The following is a 20440-nucleotide window of genomic DNA, read 5'->3' as shown; positions in this document are numbered from 1 at the left end:
GAGCTATTTTATTATTTCTGATTATGGAACTCAACCAGTGAGGGGTCAAATAATCTTTCTGTCCTATCCTTCACAATATGGTAGTTCACCATTTCAAAGTGATTATTATTATATATTAAAAATTTGTTTTTTTATTGTTTGAACAAATATTTACCACTGTAGAATTTAACCAGATGACATTGCATGTCTTTTCTGAAATAGCTTCTTGAGGATTATACACCTAAGCTCTATAAAGATATCTCATGGCCTTGCTAACAAGGACACAGCTCTCTGATAACAGCAGTGATAGCACAATCACTCTGACCTTTTTGAGTATTAAGGGGACACAATTGCCAACAATTAATTTGTTTGAATTCCCTTATCCACCCAGTGTGGAATGCTGTACACTGGAGCTTTCCTTGAGCTAGCCTGGTTTAGATCTTAAAAAAGGCAAGCCATAAATGTACCACATTGCAATTAATAACCAGACACTTGTAGCCCTGGGTTAAATGGAGCTGCTATGATGTCTGTATGATGTAGGTCTGCCATTCATGGTTATCACAGCCTTTAACCTTCTAAGGAAGACTTTCCAGCAAGTTTCGGTAGATGCCTGTGGGTATTTTCTTCCATTCCTCCTGCAACATGAACAGTTCTATAGCCATTTTGGGGTAGTCTGGTCCAGCTGTCAACAGATGCTGTAACTCATCCCAGAGATGCTCAATTTGGTCTGGACCTAGATTTCTGGTTGGCCATTTGATTTAATTCACTCCCATTTTAACAAACCACTTGCTTTATAAAAATACGCTAATTTTGAAAATGTAAAGGGCCAGTTCAAAACTGTAGTCACATGATGCATACAACTGTCCTATACTGCCTGATATGTTTCAACATTCATGGTTCGAGGAACTAAAAACCAGTGGATCAAGACCAAATCATGAAAAACCGGCCTACACCATAATGCTCACCTGGCATCCATTTGTACAGAGTTTCATCACAATGCTCTTGGATTATTCTAGAATGACATGATTGCACCACTGTAACAGGCAGCAAGTGTTCAGTTTAGCGATCCTTGGTTTATGTGCCGAAGCTCACTTGTGGAATCGAAGTGCAATCACCGCCCAATAAACTGTATGAGTACTGGCAGATGCCAACTGTGACCACAGTTTCTAGTGAAGCTTTCTGGTTTGACATTATCATCATCATATTTAAAAGGCATTGATGGTCACTATTTGTTGAATGTTTTGAAATTCCCAGGTTGAGCTGAGGGTTTTGTAACTCCCTGGAGTTTCCACTTCACCACCACAATACTCGCTGTTGAATGAGGTGTCTGAAACTTGACAGAAAGCTCACGGATGGAATGATCAAACCGGTGGGCATGTTTCAGCCTTACTGAGCTCTCGTAGGCCCATTTTGACTACTCTAGGTAATAAACATTCCTACCAGGTGCATTTCGACTGCTCTAGCTAGTAAATGGTATGAGTATTGGAATCATATTCGGATGCCAACTGTGCTAAACCAAGGATTACAAGGTGCTAAGGGTTTAATATCTAGGCATGCAACATACTTGAGTGACAGATGGGATCGGTCTACTTTCCTTTCATGGCAGTTCAGCCATTAATGGCAATTTATTTTATTTTATATTGGCTTTTTTCACACTGTAAATTATAGATTAATATTTTATAGCTTATTTACATCGTGGATGAAAGGTCCGACTCTCTCTCTCTCTCAAGTTTATATGTAATAAAGGGTAGCAGGACATTTTGAAGTTATTTTGACTTATCACAAACTAATTTCTTCACCGGTAATTCTTTACCATAATGGCACTTCAGTCGCTCCTCTTCTTCTTTTTCTACGGCTTTTCTCAAACTTGCGGGGTCGCGGGTGTGAACTGTGTAGAACATGTGGATCTGGCCCTGTTTTATGGCCAGATGCCGTTCCTGGCGCAAACCCTATGTGCAGGGATGTAATTTCTATTGCGTGTTTTCTGTGGTGTAGGTAGTGTACTATGTTGTATGAATATGAAGAGGAAAGTTTTGGAGCAAACGCCCATCCACCGACCAGAAGAATTAGTCAGACGTGATTAAAATCCCAGACCCAGCCGGGAATCAAACTCAGGACCCACTCAACTGAAGGCCTCAAAGCTGACCATTCAGCCAAGGAGTGACACTTCAGTTGCTCCTACTGATATGAAAAAAGCTGGATGCTTATATAACTACAGAACGTGGCCGCGCGCGTAGAGGCGCGCGGCTGTGAGCTTGCATCCGGGAGATAGTAGGTTCGAATCCCACTATCGGCAGCCCTGAAGATGGTTTTCCATGGTTTCCCATTTTCACACCAGGCAAATGCTGGGGCTGTACCTTAATTAAGGCCACAGCCGCTTCCTTCCAACTCCTAGGCCTTTCCTATCCCATCGTCGCCATAAGACCTATCTGTGTCGGTGCGACGTAAAGCCCCTAGCAAAAAAAAAAAAACTACAGAACGTGCCAACAAGTGTAATACTCAGGCCCTTGACTTCCACCTATGTGATCCATTTCTCTTCTCTCATATGCAACATTCTCCTACTATCTCTTCTGAATTCCTTTGTCACCCTTGAAAACAAAATTAGTCAGTTGTCATAGTGCTCAGTTCAAAAACAATTTTATACTTCCTGACAAAAAGTGATCAGCTGAGTCTCAGAGAACAAACATGATCGAAAGGATGGAGCATGTTATCAGATTTCTTGGCTAGTTTATACACTTTATCTGCACTTTGACAGTCGTGATGGTGGTGATTCTTAGTACATCTAGTTAACCCTCTAATCTTTAACTCCAATCAGAAATGAGGCAGGAAGAGGTCCAATCAGAAATAGAAAGAGAAGGGCCACAAAGAGTATGAAGAGGAAGGCATCCTAGGCCTCGCAAACCTAATACCAGAGCAGTAACAGGGAACAACGGTTAACCAAGGGATGTCGGATAGGAAAGATGAAAGCAAGGAGCCAAGCACAAAAGTGGAAGTAATGATAGACTCATCTAAGGGCCAGATGTTTGTCAATCCATGCTCCCAAGTCAAGAGTGCCTAGGTGGGGGAATGCCTTTTAGTTGCCTCTAACGACAAGCATAGCACTGAATGTATATTTTGCTATGTTTATTTTCACAAGATTTGTACACTGGAATGTTCTTAAAAAATTATACTGTAAGCATTTCAGTGTACTATGTCTCAAGTGCTTCATGATAGGTGACGTGGCTACCTTTGGCATCTATTGCCTGCTGTATGTGCCGAGACAAATAATGTTTGAATGGAGTCCTATTATGTACCCAACCCAGCTCATGACCTGCATCCGAAGTCCATCAAGATTTGCTGCTAGAAGATCATACCATTGCTGAAGTAATTTAAGCATGTACCAGACATGCTATCAAAGAGTAACAAAATTGAACAATCTTGTAGGTCAGGGCAGAACTGGTCAATTTTTTCATGCAAGAAGGCATGTACTGGGGGTGTAGTATGCATCCAGGCATTTATCTACACAAATATGATCCTTGGGAATACCTTGAAGAGATTATGATGATGATGATTGGTGTTTAAAGGGACCTAACATCTAGGTCATCGGCCCCTAATAGTACGACATAAGACGAAATATAATGACAAATTAAAAGTCCAAAATCCTCCACTGACCAGAATTCAAAACGTGAGGACGAAGAATGAATGGATGGAAATTAATTTAAATCAATTAGTGGATCTGAACCGCAATGCTTCACATTCACAGAAACTGACAAAAAACAAGAGTATTACTGACCAAGGGACTGCTTCTATAGCATAATACTGAATCGATGATGCTTGCAGTTTAAAGGGGTCCAAAATCCAAGTCATCGGCCCCTCAGAATGGTACTTATTGCTAGAAAAGTAGAACCATGGTATTTGTCATGTTGCGGTACTAATCAAAAGTAGCGTAGAGTCGTGGTATTCCACACATTATGGTAGTACCCACAGGTAATGAAATTAGCACATTAATATAGACCTATGGTGTTTTGCACACTGCGGCGTCATTTACAGGCAATGCAAACCTATGGTGTTCATCACAGTAGTGTACTAACCACAGGGACTCATACTATCCTGGGGTGTTCCTCATATAGTGGTTACTAATCATAGGCAAGCCAGAAGCATGGTGTTGCTCACTCATGTCGTCTCCCACATAGTGGTACTAATCACAGGTACTATAAAAGCCGGAAGTGCACTCTGTTGCTACTAAACACAAACCTATTTTGTACCTAACACAGTAGTACTACGCCCAAGTAAAAGTAACCCATGGTGTTCCCCATGTGGTGGTGCTAATTACAAGTAGTCTCATGGCTCTAAATTAGATCATCCCTTGGTCGCTCCTTTTAGTCGCATCTTACGACAGGCAGGGGATACCGTGGGTGTATTCTTTATCTGCGTCCCCTACTCACAGGGGGTACCTTGAAGATAAACAAGGATGATTGGCTCTAGAAGGATGTTAACAAAAGTGGCACTAGGTGGTACAGACTTGAATATACTTACTCTACACCAGAATGCCATACGTTGATGAAGTACACCTGATACCCAATACAATCTGCCAAATATATAGCTGATATGGGGGAATGTGTAACAGTGAGCTAATGCTGCACGAATGCCATTGCTGGAACCGAACTCTCCCGTCAGCCAAAGCTATCCTCCTGAGATGACCGGATCCTCTTCTTTGCGAGTTTACGGCATTCCTTGCATCATTCCTACAGATTCTGGTTACAACAGACATGCTGCACCCTACATGTTAAGCTATGCCTCTGCAGGATGTGTTGCAATTGCTTATCTCTCTGATACGTCTGTCCTACACAAATGTATGGCATTCTCAATACCTGATGACTATCAACAAATCATATTACTGTGTTGTGGGGTCTTTCACAGAAAGATGAGGTATGATAGTAACCACGATGTTGTGCCATCTAATTGGACTAGACTCAATATCCATGGCAACTCCATTGCAAGGCCAATAATTTCTTCAGTACAGCCAATGAAGACAGATGACACAGCACAACTTCTGTTCAGTGTTTTGAATTTAGAGAACCTCACAACAATATGTTATAGAAACAGCATGCCTTGTAGTGTACATTTAGTGTAGTTATATTCCATGATGATGTTATTTGTTTTACGTCCCACTAACTACTCTTTTACGGTTTTCGGAGACGCCGAGGTGCCGGAATTTAGTCTCTCAGGAGTTCTTTTACGTGCCAGTAAATCTACCGACACGAGGCTGACATATTTGAGCACCTTCAAATACCACCGGACTGAACCAGGATCGAACCTGCCAAGTTGGGGTCAGAAGGCCAGCGCCTTAACCGTCTGAGCCACTCAGCCCGGCTAGTTATATTCCATGGATTACAATATCTTATGTCATTACTACAGAAAAATGAATGCAAATCATAATTATGCTACCAGGGAGCACACGTTCACACATTTCCACGCAATCAATTTTTGTTCATCCTTGGCCATGTGACTCCCCTGCAGTTACTGGAAGATGACAACCACAGGTAGAAGCAATTTTGTTGGTGATTTGGCCAAATTTGTTCATGGTACAAGCAATTCTGAGGATTATGTTCAATAAAATGAAGACATCATTCTATCTGACAATGGAAACCAAACAGTATTACACCATGACTTCGTTGGTTTGATTCCACAGACAGTCCAGTAATTCACACAGTCACATGCAGTGAACAACTAAACAGCTCAACAGTATTCAACAGCTCGACGATACTTACAACAAAGAACATTAACACAGGTCCATTTACCTTCACACTTGTGACAGCGGCTTCCCTCGCTGAGCCTCAGTCCACAGAAATATATGAACACACAGTACAGTCTTCCGTTCTGTCATCTCCACCCACTCACGGGTCTCTCCGACAAAACAACTACAGCTCGCTCACAGGGGCCTTGTGTTTAGACCTCGATGTTGAGCCATTAGAACATTCAGGGTTCAGCTGGAGATCGAACTTTCCTGTTGTATCTTCCAGAAATCGCATGGAGAAACTATATGAAGGGAATAATACAGGAAGGGCCGTGGCATGTCCTCATGCTGGCTAAGAAGTTCCCTGAGCTGGCTTAGTAATCCCCTTTCAGGTAATACTGAAGGGGCTGTGACAAAGCTGACGGTCGCTTAAGCATGTAACAATACCATGGTCCAGAGTAACAAGCTAGTGAAGGCTTAAGGTCACATGCTGGTTGTTATTTTGACGAGGAATGATGTGAATGACAAAACTGAAGGGATGTAAATGGTTATCTTATCTTTATCAATTTCTAACATAAAACATACAACACCCCAGACTTTAAACAAGCAGCATAACATTTCACGTACATGTAACTAGAACGGATGAAAAGAAGAGTAGAAAGTACTGGGAGGCAAAATATCGACTTAGAAAAGATAAGACTGCTCAAATAAAGCGAGATATACATGGAAGAGGTCTGAAATGGTGCCAGGTCCGAGGGAAAGAAATACATCACGACTGATATCAAGAGCATTTTTAAACCATACTCAGCAAATGGACATGGTTGAAGGGTGATAAAAATAGTTTAACCCCTGTAATCTGAACGACTTGGGGTTGTGGTCTGTTCAGGATATGGAAATGCTTGGATTATCCAAAACGAAACCAAACCCCATGATGCAACAGCTCTGAAGGGCCTTGGCCGACCAAGCAACAGCTGATCAGCCTGAAGGCCTGCAGATTATGAGGTGTCGTGTGGTCAGCATGACAAATCCTCTCGGCCGTTATTCTTGGCTTTCTAAACCGGGGCCACTATCTCACCGTCAGATAGTTCCTCAATTGTAATCACATAGTCTGAGTGGACCTTGAACCAGTCCTCAGATTAAGGTAAAAGTCCCTGACCTGGCCAGGAATCTAACCTGGGGGCACTGGGTAAGAGGCAGGCACACTACCCCTATACTTAAATGACTGTGCTACTTGCTTAGGGAAATATTTCCACCCCAACTGGAAATAAAAGCAGTTCTTCCCATCCTACATTGATACGATACATGCCATGTAGAAAAAAGGAAGATTGAACCCTGCATTAAACTTTATAGCTATGATAATGACCATTTTGTCCTCTAAGCAACTTTGAAGTTAAAATTGGAGGATGTCAACCTCAGGCATGTCAGCAAGATTTCAACTGAGTTGATGGACATCGCTCAGTATGCTGAGGAATGAGGAGTTCCTTATTCTTCAGGATTCTCGACCTAATTGAGTAAGCACCTCATGCCTTCTAATGAGACAGTGTGATATTGCTTGACTAACTTGTCTAAGGTAGTGAAGGCTGAAGGACCTTACATCAAATTCAGAGGCTGTAAACGCATTATGCTATATAGAACAGCATGCTGCATCTATAGTATAAACGTTACGTTGATCAATATATCATATCATCGAGCATGTTTTGTACCTTACGCCAAAATGAGACTGCTGATTTTTCTACTTAAGTGAAGGTTGCTGCGTTTCAATACAAATGTGAAAGTTACCTAAATTAAGAAGAAAATACAGTATTGTTAAACAGTGCATTACAAAATACAAAACACAGTAATGGCATTTCATGCAACAAGTGTGTTTTGAACAGAAGACAACAAAATTATTTACATATTTGTTATTTCCATTTTAAAGCTATCTACAGTATACTAGAATTTAATTTAAAATATACGGTACAGTGTTTGGATTCTATTCCATTAAATGGTAGCTTAAATAAGTTATGTACAGTACTATGATAATTTTTTTTTGCACTGCAAGTGAGATTTCAAACCCCGCCCCTATCACGGATTTGGTTCAGGAAAAAAATTACAAAATTGTTGTCATTGTAAGGGTTGCTGCTAATTATACGAGGGCATCTTGGATGATCAACCTCATTACCTTAAGTGTTAGAAAGGAACAAACAAATGTCATATCAAGTCTCTCCCTCTTCCTACAATGACCATCATTGTGCTCATCCAACATATGCTCCTTTTCATGTTCCTATATATGACTCAACCTAGTTAAGTTGTAGATCATGAAGTTGTTAGATAACCCAACTTACTGAGGACTATGCTGACATATATAATTATGATAATGAAGAGCTCTGGGACATAAATAGGCACTATTCCAAAGTTTGATCAAGTTAGCTGCTGTCATTGCTTGGACAGGAAACTTGGACCCTAGAACAGAGCAGTTATAAAGGAACTTCTATTTAAGATTTGTACACACATCAGCTGAACTACTTTCACTTATCAATGAGGTATGCAGGCCACTACCGGTACATGGCCTTGGAGAACAAACCTTCCACTTGAGAGGGAGTGGACAGTTTGGCCTGAATATTGTAGCACAGATACTAATATATCAACATGAATATCATACACCACAACTTACATCTACCAGAAACAACATTTAAAACTAATTAAATATTCAATTCTTAACAAAAAGAAGTAAATCTAAGGTTTACAACTCTAAGCACAATTTAAGAAATCAAGGAAATAAGTTTTCTGCATAACCAACCAGAAAAAAATAAAAAGAAAAAACCCCCACACTCATACATATTCATTTTTCTTCCTGGTTCATTCCTTCCATTGTTTTTAAAACTCACACTTTATACACAACAAATCTGCAATAAAATCATAAATGGCTGAGCAGACATTTAATTGTCTACATAATTACAAAGTATTTGATCCCACATCATCTTGTATGCTGCACGTCAGAAACTGTCAACAAATATCAAAACCTTGATGTGTAACGGTGTCCCCACTTATTATATCTTACCTCGCACAGTAGCAATTAAGGGTACCTGATAAACATGTTTCTTGCTCTTCAGCAACATCAATTGTTTTTGTATTGGATTATTTGTATTTGAATATGCATAACCTTTTAATAAAGGGCAATAAAGTTTGCCCTGGATGTAGCATTATGTTGCCTCTGGTTCCAGAGAGTGATGCTAAGATACTGGATGTAAGCAATCTCTAAAAAGGTGACTGCATGAACACACCCTTGCCATACAACACACAGAGGTGAAAGACTAGCCCATTTAAGCCAGAAGCTAATTAATACTTCCAATGAACAATATGTGTGTGTGTGTCTATCAGCATTTTTGGTTTTGCTATGAACACTCCTATAGGTAGGCTTACTGAGTACCCTAATGCCATAACAGTGAAATCTACCACATACCTGGCATCCACTTCAGTCGATACACGTCCTGGGATGATCTTCAAGATTTCTGATCCAAAGAGCACAAAGAGCTTGTCAGCAGCCGCTTCCAGTTGTTCTGCGACATTGCTAAAATAAACATGCGAAAATTGGAGAAAATTGAATTTAGTGAAAATTCAGCTAAGGATAACACATAATGGCAAGCATAACTGGCAGCCATATGAATTTTAAGAAGCAATGGAAAGATATCTACAGATACTTAAAGGTAGAAACAGGTTCCAGGAAGGGCATTCCAGGGATCATTGATGAACAAGGAGAGTGAATATGTGAGGACTTACAGAAGGCATAAGTATTCAGTCAGCAATATACAAAGGTAGTTGGATATAAAGATAATGTCCAGATAGAAGAGGTGACCAATATTGGTGAATTACTGAAATTTACCTATGATTTTAAAGACATTTACAAAAAGATACAAGTTGAAAGCTAGAAAGGCAGCTGGGATTGATTAAATTTCTGGGGATATATTAAAAGCAATGGGTTGGGATTTAGTACCATATCTGAAATATTTATTTGATTACTGTTTCCATGAAAGAGCGATACCAAGTGAAGAGTCGCAATAGTAGCTCCAGTGTACAAGGGAAAGGGCGACATATATAAAGCAGATAATTACAGGCCAGTCAGCTTGACATGTGTTTGTAAGCTCTGGGAAAGCATTCTTTTTGATTACCGTATTTACCCAAATAATCCCCACCATCGAATAGTGCCCGCAACCTCATTTTAGGAAAGCTCATTTTGAAAAAAAAATTAAATGAACTAAAATTCCTTCCATTGAAAGAGTAACGTAGGCATAAACAAACATTTTGTATCACTCCGCGAGGTCCATGTGGTCTTTAAGCAAATATGAACATGTAAAATGAAAATGATCAAGTAGACCTACTTACGCGACAGGTATTTCATTAACCTGAACTTGCAACAGGCTCGATTCCCTGTAGATGGGAAGATTCGTTGTCTCTTGCATCACTAGAATCCTCTCCTAAATTACTTAAAAGTTCGTCACACTCCACGTCCAAAACACTTCTCGCATGTGGTCTCTTTTTACTGGACAGTAACACAATCAGTGGTGGATAATTCTTTTCGTGCAATGTAAACACTTGAAATAGACACACCGGCAAAATCTGATATTAGTTTTGTGATACAGTAAAACCCTGTTAATTCAAAGTCTTTGTAATACAGAAATCAGACTTCCAATTACGTGATTTTGAATTAACAGCAATCTTGTTATTCAGAAATGCCAACCCTCGCCAGTTTTTACGGATTCTGCTTTTCTAGTGAATAAAAAAAAAAAAATTACGATTTCACTCTATTTTCAACTATGAAACACACTACAGACACACTGAAGTGAGTGAAAGAGCGGAAAGCTACCCCTGCACGTTCCGGAAGACACGTTCTATCGTGACGCAGACGGTATTAAAAAAAAAAAAATTGTCAGTTTAGAATTAAAAATCTGAATTGGGTTCACTATACTGGGGGACTATGGAATTAAAGGTAGATTATTAAAATCAATCAAAGGCATTTATGTTGACAATTGGGCTTCAGTGAAAATTGATGGTAGAATGAGTTCTTGGTTCAGGATACTTAGAGGGGTTAGACAAGGCTGTAATTTTTCACCTTTGCTGTTCGTAGTTTACATGGATCATCTGCTGAAAGGTATAAAATGGCAGGGAGGGATTCAGTTAGGTGGAAATGTAGTAAACAGTTTTGCCTATGCTGACGACTTAAGTCTTAATGGCAGATTGTGCCGAAAGCCTGCAGTCTAATGTCTTGGAACTTGAAAATAGGTGCAATGAGTATGGTATGATAATTAGCCCCTCAAAGACTAAATTGATGTCAGTAGGTAAGAAATTCAACAGAACTGAATGTCAGATTGGTGATACAAAGCTAGAACAGGTCGATAATTTCCAAGTATTTAGGTTGTGTGTTCTCCCAGGATGGGGTAATATAGTAAGTGAGATTGAATCAAGGTGTAGTAAAGCTAATGCAGTGAGCTCGCAGTTGCGATCAGCAGCATTCTGTAAGAAGGAAGTCAGCTCCCAGACAAAACTATCTTTACATCGGTCTGTTTTCAGACCAACTTTGCTTTATGGGAGCGAAGTTGGGTGGACTCAGGATATCTTATTCATAAGTTAGAAGTAACAGACATGAAAGTAACAAGAACGATTGCTGGTACAAACAGGTGGGAACAATGGGAGGAGGGTACTCGGAATGAGGAGATAAAGGCTAATTTAGGAATGAACTCTATGGATGAAGCTGTACGCATAAACCGGCTTCGGTGGTGGGGTCATGTGAGGCGAATGGAGGAGGATAGGTTACCTAGGAGAATAATGGACTCTTATGGAGGGTAAGAGAAGTAGAGGGAGACCAAGACGACTATGGTTAGACTGTTTCTAACGATTTAAAGATAAGAGATATAGAACTAAATGAGGCCACAACACTAGTTGCAAATCGAGGATTGTGGCGACGTTTATTAAATTCTCAGAGGCTTGCAGACTGAACGCTGAAAGGCATAACAGTCTATAATGATTATGTATGTATATATGTTGTTTTCCATTTAAATATGACATTTTGGGGACAGTTTTCTTCCATCTACAGTTGCACAAAACATAACTGTACACTCAGCATCAAAAACTAGGTGCGCCAGGAGCGTGTTGGCAACCTTGATGCAAATAAAACTTGTACCCCAATTTCGTGCCTCAAAAAATTTTCAAAATTACTAACTGGTTTGATAGAAGGCAGTTTGGGTTTAGGAAAGGTTATTCCAGTGAAGCTCCACTTGTAGGATTCCAGCAAGATATAACAGATATTTTAGATTCAGGAGGTCAAACGGACTGTATCACTACTGACTTATCCAAGGCTTTGATAGAGTAGATCACGGGAGATAACCGACAAAAATGAGGGCTACTGGACTAGACAAAAGAGTGGCTGAATGGGTGGCTAAATTTCTAGAAAACAGAATTCAGAGAATGGGGAACGTGCAAGTGACTAATAACGCTAAAGGTGGCAAAGCCGTGAGGTAGTGTGCAGGCCATGCTGCTTTAACTAATGGATGAGTGTGGTGTTGATTGATGGAAAGATTTGTTATTTATCTGTATAATAGTATATTGTTAACATGTAATTTACAAATAGAGGCAATATGGAATGTCCTTGCCGTGCTAAACGACACTGTTGTGCCGTCGACTGCCATAATTCAGAATGTTGTAGTGAACCTAGTGGAAAGTTTTTTGGATTCAATACGAAAAAAAAAAAAAAGAAGACACACATGGACATAGGCAGTGAACCAAATGAAATAAATATCATGAAATATTACCAGAAGTATAATTCATACATAACTGACACCTTGAGAATGACAGTGGTGTAAATCATTGTTAAAGCAGACATTAATAACATCTAACCAGTTCCTTGTCCTTGATTATTACAATGCTAAATTCATATAATCTGATAATTAATTGCTGTTTCCAGATTTCATTCTACCTGTAAATAAATCCAAATTCTTTCCTGCAAAAAAACATTAAAACTTCTTAAGCTTCGATTCTATTTTTACGAAACATAGGTTTCATATTTTGGTACCAAAAAAATCCGTATTTTACCAAATTAGAGATTTATAGGTGTATTGGTTCAAATGCTTTTTTCAGTTTTCTCTCATATAGTACTAGCAAGATACCCATGCTTTGTTACGGTTTTAAATTGAAAGTTATCTTTCAAAGTATTAAAATTTGGAGAGTCCACTGTCGGCTAGCCTATAAAATACACCTTCAGTCTGTACATCAAATGGTTTTAGAGCAATGATTGTTTTCAGATCTAACACTCATTTGAATACCATACAAATAGAATGTTTTCAAACCCTATGTTATTTAACATCTCAAATGTAGATGCGACCAATTTGTGAAATTTTTACTTCGTACATCGAAGAGTGATGGAGAAATTAATGTTTGGTTTTAGGAGAAGAATGTTTTAAAAATATTTCTTATTTAACATCTAGGAGATAGAAAACCAACCTTTATGTAAAATTTTAAGTTCGTACATGAAAGGTTTACGGAAAAATTAATATTGTTATTGTCAACCCCCATCTACTGTAAACTCTTGGGGGAGAAACATTGTGAAGCCACGCTGAGTGTCCCAAGATGGTAATGGCGCTGGCTTTCTGAGCCCAAGTTGACAGGTTCAATCCTGGCTCAGTCCGGTGGTATTTGAAGGTGCTCAAATACGTCAGCTCCATGTCGGTAGATTTACCAGCATGTAAAAGAACTCCTGTGGGATCAAATTTCAGCACCTCTACATCTCCGATAACCATAAAAGTAGTTAATGGGGCGTAAAACTTATAACATTATTATTATAATTAAAAACATTTTGAGTTACATCAAATTTGACATCTAGGACAAAAGAATAACCTTCTTGTAAAATTACAACTTCGTACGTCAAATGGTTTTGGAAGGACGAAAAATTTTGTTTCTGGAGCTAACCTTATTTAATACCTTAGGGGTGGAATGTTTTAAAATATTTCCTAATTTACATTTAGGATTTAAAAATGTATACTGCCATTTGGAATTTTGTCTTCATACGTTGCACAGTTTTGGAGGAATTAATATTTTTGTTTTAGGGTCTTAATCCCCATTTAAAACCTTACGGGATTAATCTTTTCTCCACACCAGGTAAATGCTAAGGTAGTACCTTAATTAAGGCCATGGCCGTTTCCTTCCCGATCCTAGCCCTTTCCTAACCCATCGTTGCCATATGACCTACCTGTGTCAGTTCGACATAAAATAAACTGTAAAAAAAGTAATAATAATAATTCATCATTGAACACCTATGATATCATTTGAAATAGCATGCTCTTTTGTGGCATTATTCCATTCACTTTTAGGTATGAAATTCACAGCATTAAATCCATCATAAATGAAAATATCCCTAAATGATCGCTCCTTGCTAACTATTTACATTAGCAATCCATAGCGCTAGCATGCACAAAAACACGGGGAAGGCCACTAGAGCGCTCTGAACCTTGTGACTTGCACATTCCCCATTAGAGTAGGTGAAATGTTATTTGATCCTGTAATGATTAAGAGGGTGTTCTGCAGAGCAGTGTTGGTGGACCTTTATGCTTTCTTATAGTCTATATTTATAGATGATATGAGTAAATTGAATCCATTGCTACAGATTACAGAAATGTAATCTCAAACAAACTGGCTAGTCATACAGTCAGCAGTGATAGTACAAATCGGGAATGGGCCACGCTTCAGAAGGTCATCACTGAGTCAGCTGAGGAAACAATTGGTTTTGTGAGGAAAAAAAGACAAGACTGGTTTGATGAAAATAATGAAGAAATTAAATGTCTCATCAATGCCGAACGGGAAGCCCATATATCCTATCTTCAAGATCCATCTTCCAATGTGAAGAAATCACATTTCTTGGAACTTAAAAGGGAAATGTCGTGCACAAATTAGGGAAATCAAGAATAACTGGTGGCAACAAAAAGCTGAAGAACTGCAAAGACTATCTGATGCCCGTGACCTAAAAAACTTCAATACTGGCATATAGGAAATATATGGTCAAATTTGATCTTCATCGGGGTCATTGAAGACTGCTGACAACTCCACCATTTTAACTGATAATGGAGAAATTTCTTTCTGGGCAGGTTGTGGATGGATCTTTTTGGTTTGCAACAGATTGAGATTCTCAACCGGCAAAAAAGGAGCTTGTGATCTGCCCAGCAGTCATCGACGTTTCTTGCAGTCCTTGTAACAAGGACATCTTTTTTATCACATTGCCTGGTGATGATATAGTCAAGGATGTGCCAGTGCTTTGAGCGAGGATGCATCCAAGTTGTCTTGTAGCGATACTCTAATTGGGATCATATCAGAGACTTATATGCCCTCTCCTTTACATCATTACTACAATCCCTAAATACTCGCATGACTATGTGAAGTGATACGTAATCCTTCTTAACAACCTTGTTTATATAATTACCCCAATTAAGATCATTCCTTATATTAACATTTTACAGCGTTTGAAGGAACATTTCTCTGTGCTTCTAAATTGTGTCTCCAATGTTGCTGAGGACTTTCTTCGTAATGTTCCTCAGCAGCCCCAACAACCATGGATGGCAGTTCCACCTACATACAGGGACTTCACCAAAGCACTCAATCAACTAAAACGAAGAAAGGCTCCTGGTCCTGATAACATCCCTCTGGAACGGATACAAAATGGAGGTATACCCTTGAAGACTAGACTTTTCACACTCATCCTCTTGATTTGGGAAACTAGAGAAGTACCTGACGACTTGAAGAATGCTACCATCATCACTATCTTCAAGAAAGGCGATCATAGTGTATGTGGGAACTAGCGTGGTATATCGCTTTTGTCAATTGCAGGTAAAATTCTCACAATTCTATTAAACCGGCTCAGGGTTATCTCAGAGAGGATTTTGCCTGAATCTCAATGTGGTTTCCAAACCTCCAGAGGCAAAACAGATATGATCTTCAGTGCTAGACAACTCCAGGAAAAATGCAGGGAGTAACAGGAGCCTCTGTATTTAGTTTTCTATGATCTGGAAAAAGCCTTTGATTCAGTACCAAGATCTACGTGGAAAGTATTAACACATTTTGGATGTCCTGAACATTATGTGCAATTGGTTCAAGCTCTTCATGATGGCATGTATGGACAGGTTCTTTATGGTAATTCAGTATCGGATTTGTTCCCAATCACTCATGGATTGAAACAAGGCTGTGTGCTTGCTCCTGCACTCTCTGCACTGTATATGGCTGCCATCTTGCATGAATCATCTGCAAACAACTTAGGCATGGAGATTAAATTTAGTTTTGATGGAGGCCTTTTCTATCTGGCAAGACTTCGCTCACAAAGACGTACTCTGGTTACCCGGGTGACAGAACTGCAGCATGCTGATGATACCGCATCTCCTGCTCTAACACCTGCAGAACTACAACAGTCAGTCAACCGCTTTAAAACTGCATGTGATCGCTTTGGTCTTTCCATTAATGTGAAAAAAACAAACGAAGGTACTTGCACAAGCTGCCCCAGGATTCTTCTCTTCCTCAGTTCAGTATTTCCATCTTAGACAACACCAGAACAGGTTGATCACTTTTCATATCTTGGAAGCATCTTGTCTAAACGGTGTACATGCGAAGAAGACGTTGATAAAAGAATTGGGGCTGCCCACGCAGCATTCGGACGGTTAATGCACAGAGTCTTCATGAATATCGACCTAAAACAGCATAAAAAACTCATGGTGTACAAAGCTGTTGTCATTTCCACGCTGCTGTATGGCTGTGAAATTTGGACACTATCACTGTGATATCAAAAACCTTGAGCGCTTCCACCAAAAGAAAACGAGATTCATCTTGAATATTAAGTGAGGACTATGTAACCAACACAGCAGTTCTCAACAAAGCGCAGCTAAATAGCATTGAGGCAACAATCATCGCTCATCAACTGAGATGGTTAGGTCATGTTCACCGCATGGGTGATATAAGGCTTCCCTGCCAAATTCTTTATGGTGAACTTTGCTCCGACAGTAAACCTCATGGAGCCCCTCTTAAGCGTTTTAAGGACCAGCTGAAACACAACATGAAGACAACTGGTATATATACAGACATGGGAAGAATGTGCTGAGGACTGTTCACTGTGGCGGACACTACTACATCCACCGCTGTCAACTTGTTTGAAGGAGAACGCCGCAGACATCAAGAGGCCAAGCGAAAAGCAAGAAAACTCTGTCCCTTCATCCATTCAGTGTGATTTGTGTGGGCGCATGCTTTATGCCAGGATTGGTCTGTTTAGTCATCACAAACACATCCGTAAACTGAGTTGAACTGGTCAATGTACGCAGGAAGAAGTTATATATGCTCTGATCGAGTTACAGCCGACGACTTGAGTATGGTTCCAGTGCCCAGTGTATGTATGGGACTTTATATGAGAACTGGAAAAGGTCCAAAGAAAAGCACCACGATTTGTTTTGGGTGATTTGACAAAGAAGTAGTGTTACGAAAATGTTGCAAACTTTGGGCTGGGAAAACCTGAAAGTGAGGAGGCAATATGCTAGATTATGTGGTATGTTTTGAGCTGTCACTGGATAGGGATGGCGTGGAATGACATTGACAGATGAATGAGATTGAGTGGAGCTTTTAAAAGCAGGAATCATCATTAAATGAAGAACTGGTTGGAATTTAAGAGGATAAATTGGGGCAAATATTCATTTTTAGGGCAAGGAGTAAGGGAATGGAATAAATTAAGGGTAATGTTTGTTAAGTATCCAAGTTCTTTGGAAACTTGGAAGAAAAAACTAGGTAAACAATTGATAGGGAAACTGCTACCTGGGCAACAACTGTCAGATGAAATAGGAACAATTAAAACTGGAGGAACAATGAAGATACTGAAAGGATGGGCAGAAATTTTTGTAAAAGAGAAAGCTGTAATTCATGATTTTCATAATAGGGCTACTTTTCTTCTTCCAGACTTCAGGGTTTGGGCTTTTTTGTTTTTTTACAATTTGCTTTATGTCGGATCAAAAAGGGAACTTCTAGTTCTGAGTGATGAAGAAACATACCACACTGTTCACCAGAAGCTAAGTATGACAGAATATAAAGAAGATCCCATGCACTATACAGAAAAAATTAAAAAAATAAAAAAATAAAAAAAATTGCTGTTTATCCATTTCTGAACATAGATATGAACTCTAGAGACATTTGAACATAAATGGTCCAGCTGATGACTGCCAGAACTTGCTGTCCCGGAGGAAGGCCAATGCTTGTACCTTCCGAATGCTCCAAAGATGCAAAAGAAATCCTCTTCATTCTGCCAGTAGCACCGCACGTGAAAGGAAATTTAGTAGCACAGGCCCATTTATCCTGGACGATGTATCGGCTGCGGATATGATGTTGCATGGCCACCAAGACCACCTGACTTCACACCGTTGGATTGTTATTTCTAGGATTGGTTCAAGAACAAAGTCTACAGGGAGAAAGTACAAACAAGGGAGGACTTGCTTTCTCACATTTTAAATGCTTGTGCACACATTAAATAAGAGAGACATCAACTCCGATTAGCAACAAAGCATCTGTCTGCAAGAGCTGCAAAATGCACTGAACTTGGGAGTATTTTTGAGAATAAGTTGCAAAGGGAAATTGACAATTACATAATATGGTCTGTATATCGGAAGTATTTTTTTCCAAAACTACATTAAAATCATGCTCAGACATTCTCAGAAAGTTTTAAAATCTAAACCTGTCTTCTACTTTTAGCTCATTCAGAATGACATCCACATTGTGCCTTGTATTCAGATATTGTCGTACCCACATTCTCCTTTCCTTCCTTCTCAAGATATTGTAAGAAGCAACAGTAGCAATAACAAAGGCCAAATCCTCTTCATTTAAGTCCATTGGTGGCCTTGTTTGAAAATACAAGATATCACCTGAATGTATTACCAAAAACTTATATGATGAACTGTCTGTATATAAACAAAGGAAGTCAAGTTTAATAATAACATTATTTGCTTTATGTCCCACTAACTACTATTACGGTTTTTGGAGACTCCCGAGGTGCCAGAATTTTGTCCCGCAGGAGTTCTTTTACATGTCAGTAAATCTACCGACACGAGGCTGACGCAGGCTTATGTGAGCACCTTCATATACCACCGGACTGAACCAGGATCGAACCTGCAAAGTTGGGGTCAGAAGGCCAGCACCTCAACTGTCTGAGCCACTCAGCCCGGCGAAGTCTAGTTTAACATGTTTATACGTGTGGACACAATGTTAAATGAAACAGTATTTAACATTTAACACGTTGATGGTGTCACCAGTTAACATTTAACAGTTTTAACATTTAACATGTTATTGAAATTATCAGTAGAGACCAGCCTTTCGACCAACAAAATGTCACAGAGAGGTATCTTGTCAACAATTGGTAGTGTGACTGGCAGATATTTTAATTTTTTTGCTAGTTGTTCTTTAGACTGTTGCTATTCCTTGATGGGTGAAGTAGTTTTTCAGCCATCTCTTGGCACAGACAAGAGCAAAGTGTAACTTCCCCTGAAATCCCACATTTATGGCAGTGACAGTATGGAAGTTGCTGAGGTAATGACATTCAGAGTTCAACTAGTGCATCTGGATGTTATGAAAGATGAAAATGGCAAACCACCTCATTCCTCATTATGATGCTGCCATTGGTTTTACTGTTTCTTATAACAGCATAACATTTGAAGATGCTATTTTTAAGATCCAACCATCATCTGGGCTAGACTTAACAACGACAGTTTAATATTGCCTTAACACATTGACCCAAGGATGAGAAAAGGCTAAAATTGGGTAGGTAGCAGCCATGGTCGTAACCCCACGTGGGCAGAAGCCTTTTATGTCTGTGTGCGGAGCAAAAATATGACAAATTAAAACTCTTCCAGAATTATCAAACACGAGCTATAAACATACATATGTACATAATATTAATGACTTAGGCCTACATGGAATATTGGATATACTCTGTCACTGTGGTGTGTACTGTACAGTTCTTCCCAAAATGCCATAGATCATTATTGCACATTCCTAGCATTAGGCTAGTTATGGAGAATACATAAATCAAGTTCTTGAAATGATCCGCACACTCCTGCATTTTCTTCGAGTTATTCACACATAAATCTCTTCTTAGCTTCTAACCCCTAAGTTTTCAGAAGATGATTTTTATTGCCAGCTTCTTTCTTGAGACTAACTGGTAGGGTGTAAAGGACTGCTAGGCTGTGTTCTCTTCCATATGGCGTACACACCATACTTAACAGATGTCCAAGAACAGAATTTAGATAGGGAGATCTTGATGATGATATCAGAAACAAATGAGCATCCAATATTTTCTCCTATCTTAGAGCCATCCATGAAGGCGAGTCGTGTGTGTATATATACTGATTTGATGGTGGCTTCAATGTCACTTCATCCTATGTTTTACAATTTATATCCATAAATAATTTTTATCTTCACATGTTCTTGTCTTTCATGCCTACATACTTCTCCCCCAGCCTTCGTCAAATGTTTATTCTGGCTCCATTCTCTCCCACGTAGCTCCTGTGGGTGGGGGTGGTAGAATAATACCTACGCTATCCTCCGCCTGTCATAACAGGCGACAAAAAGGGAGACAAAGGACCATCAGCTTGGGTGGACTGATGACCACGGTTGTGTTAGTCGAGTCTGGCATTGCTTCACTTGTGTCGAGTGTCCTCAGTCAACTATTGTTCTTTCCCAACCTGAGCAGTATTAGGTTTCTGGGGCCTA

General features: G+C 39.5%; 1 protein-coding gene across 1 annotated transcript in view; it reads right to left on the bottom strand.

Moving 5' to 3' along the window:
- The window catches only part of Taldo (transaldolase), a 50742-nt gene that overhangs the window by 25335 nt on the left and 4967 nt on the right, over window positions 1-20440 (bottom strand). Inside the window, exon 3 of the mRNA XM_067143016.2 lies at window positions 9138-9245. Coding sequence (XP_066999117.1) covers window positions 9138-9245 — 108 coding nt within the window. The remainder of the gene's footprint in view (window positions 1-9137; window positions 9246-20440) is intronic.

This window comes from Anabrus simplex, chromosome 3 (assembly GCF_040414725.1).
Source record: "Anabrus simplex isolate iqAnaSimp1 chromosome 3, ASM4041472v1, whole genome shotgun sequence".
In the NCBI taxonomy this organism is placed as follows: Eukaryota; Metazoa; Arthropoda; class Insecta; order Orthoptera; family Tettigoniidae; genus Anabrus; species Anabrus simplex.
This window is presented reverse-complemented; position numbering and strand designations above follow the sequence as displayed.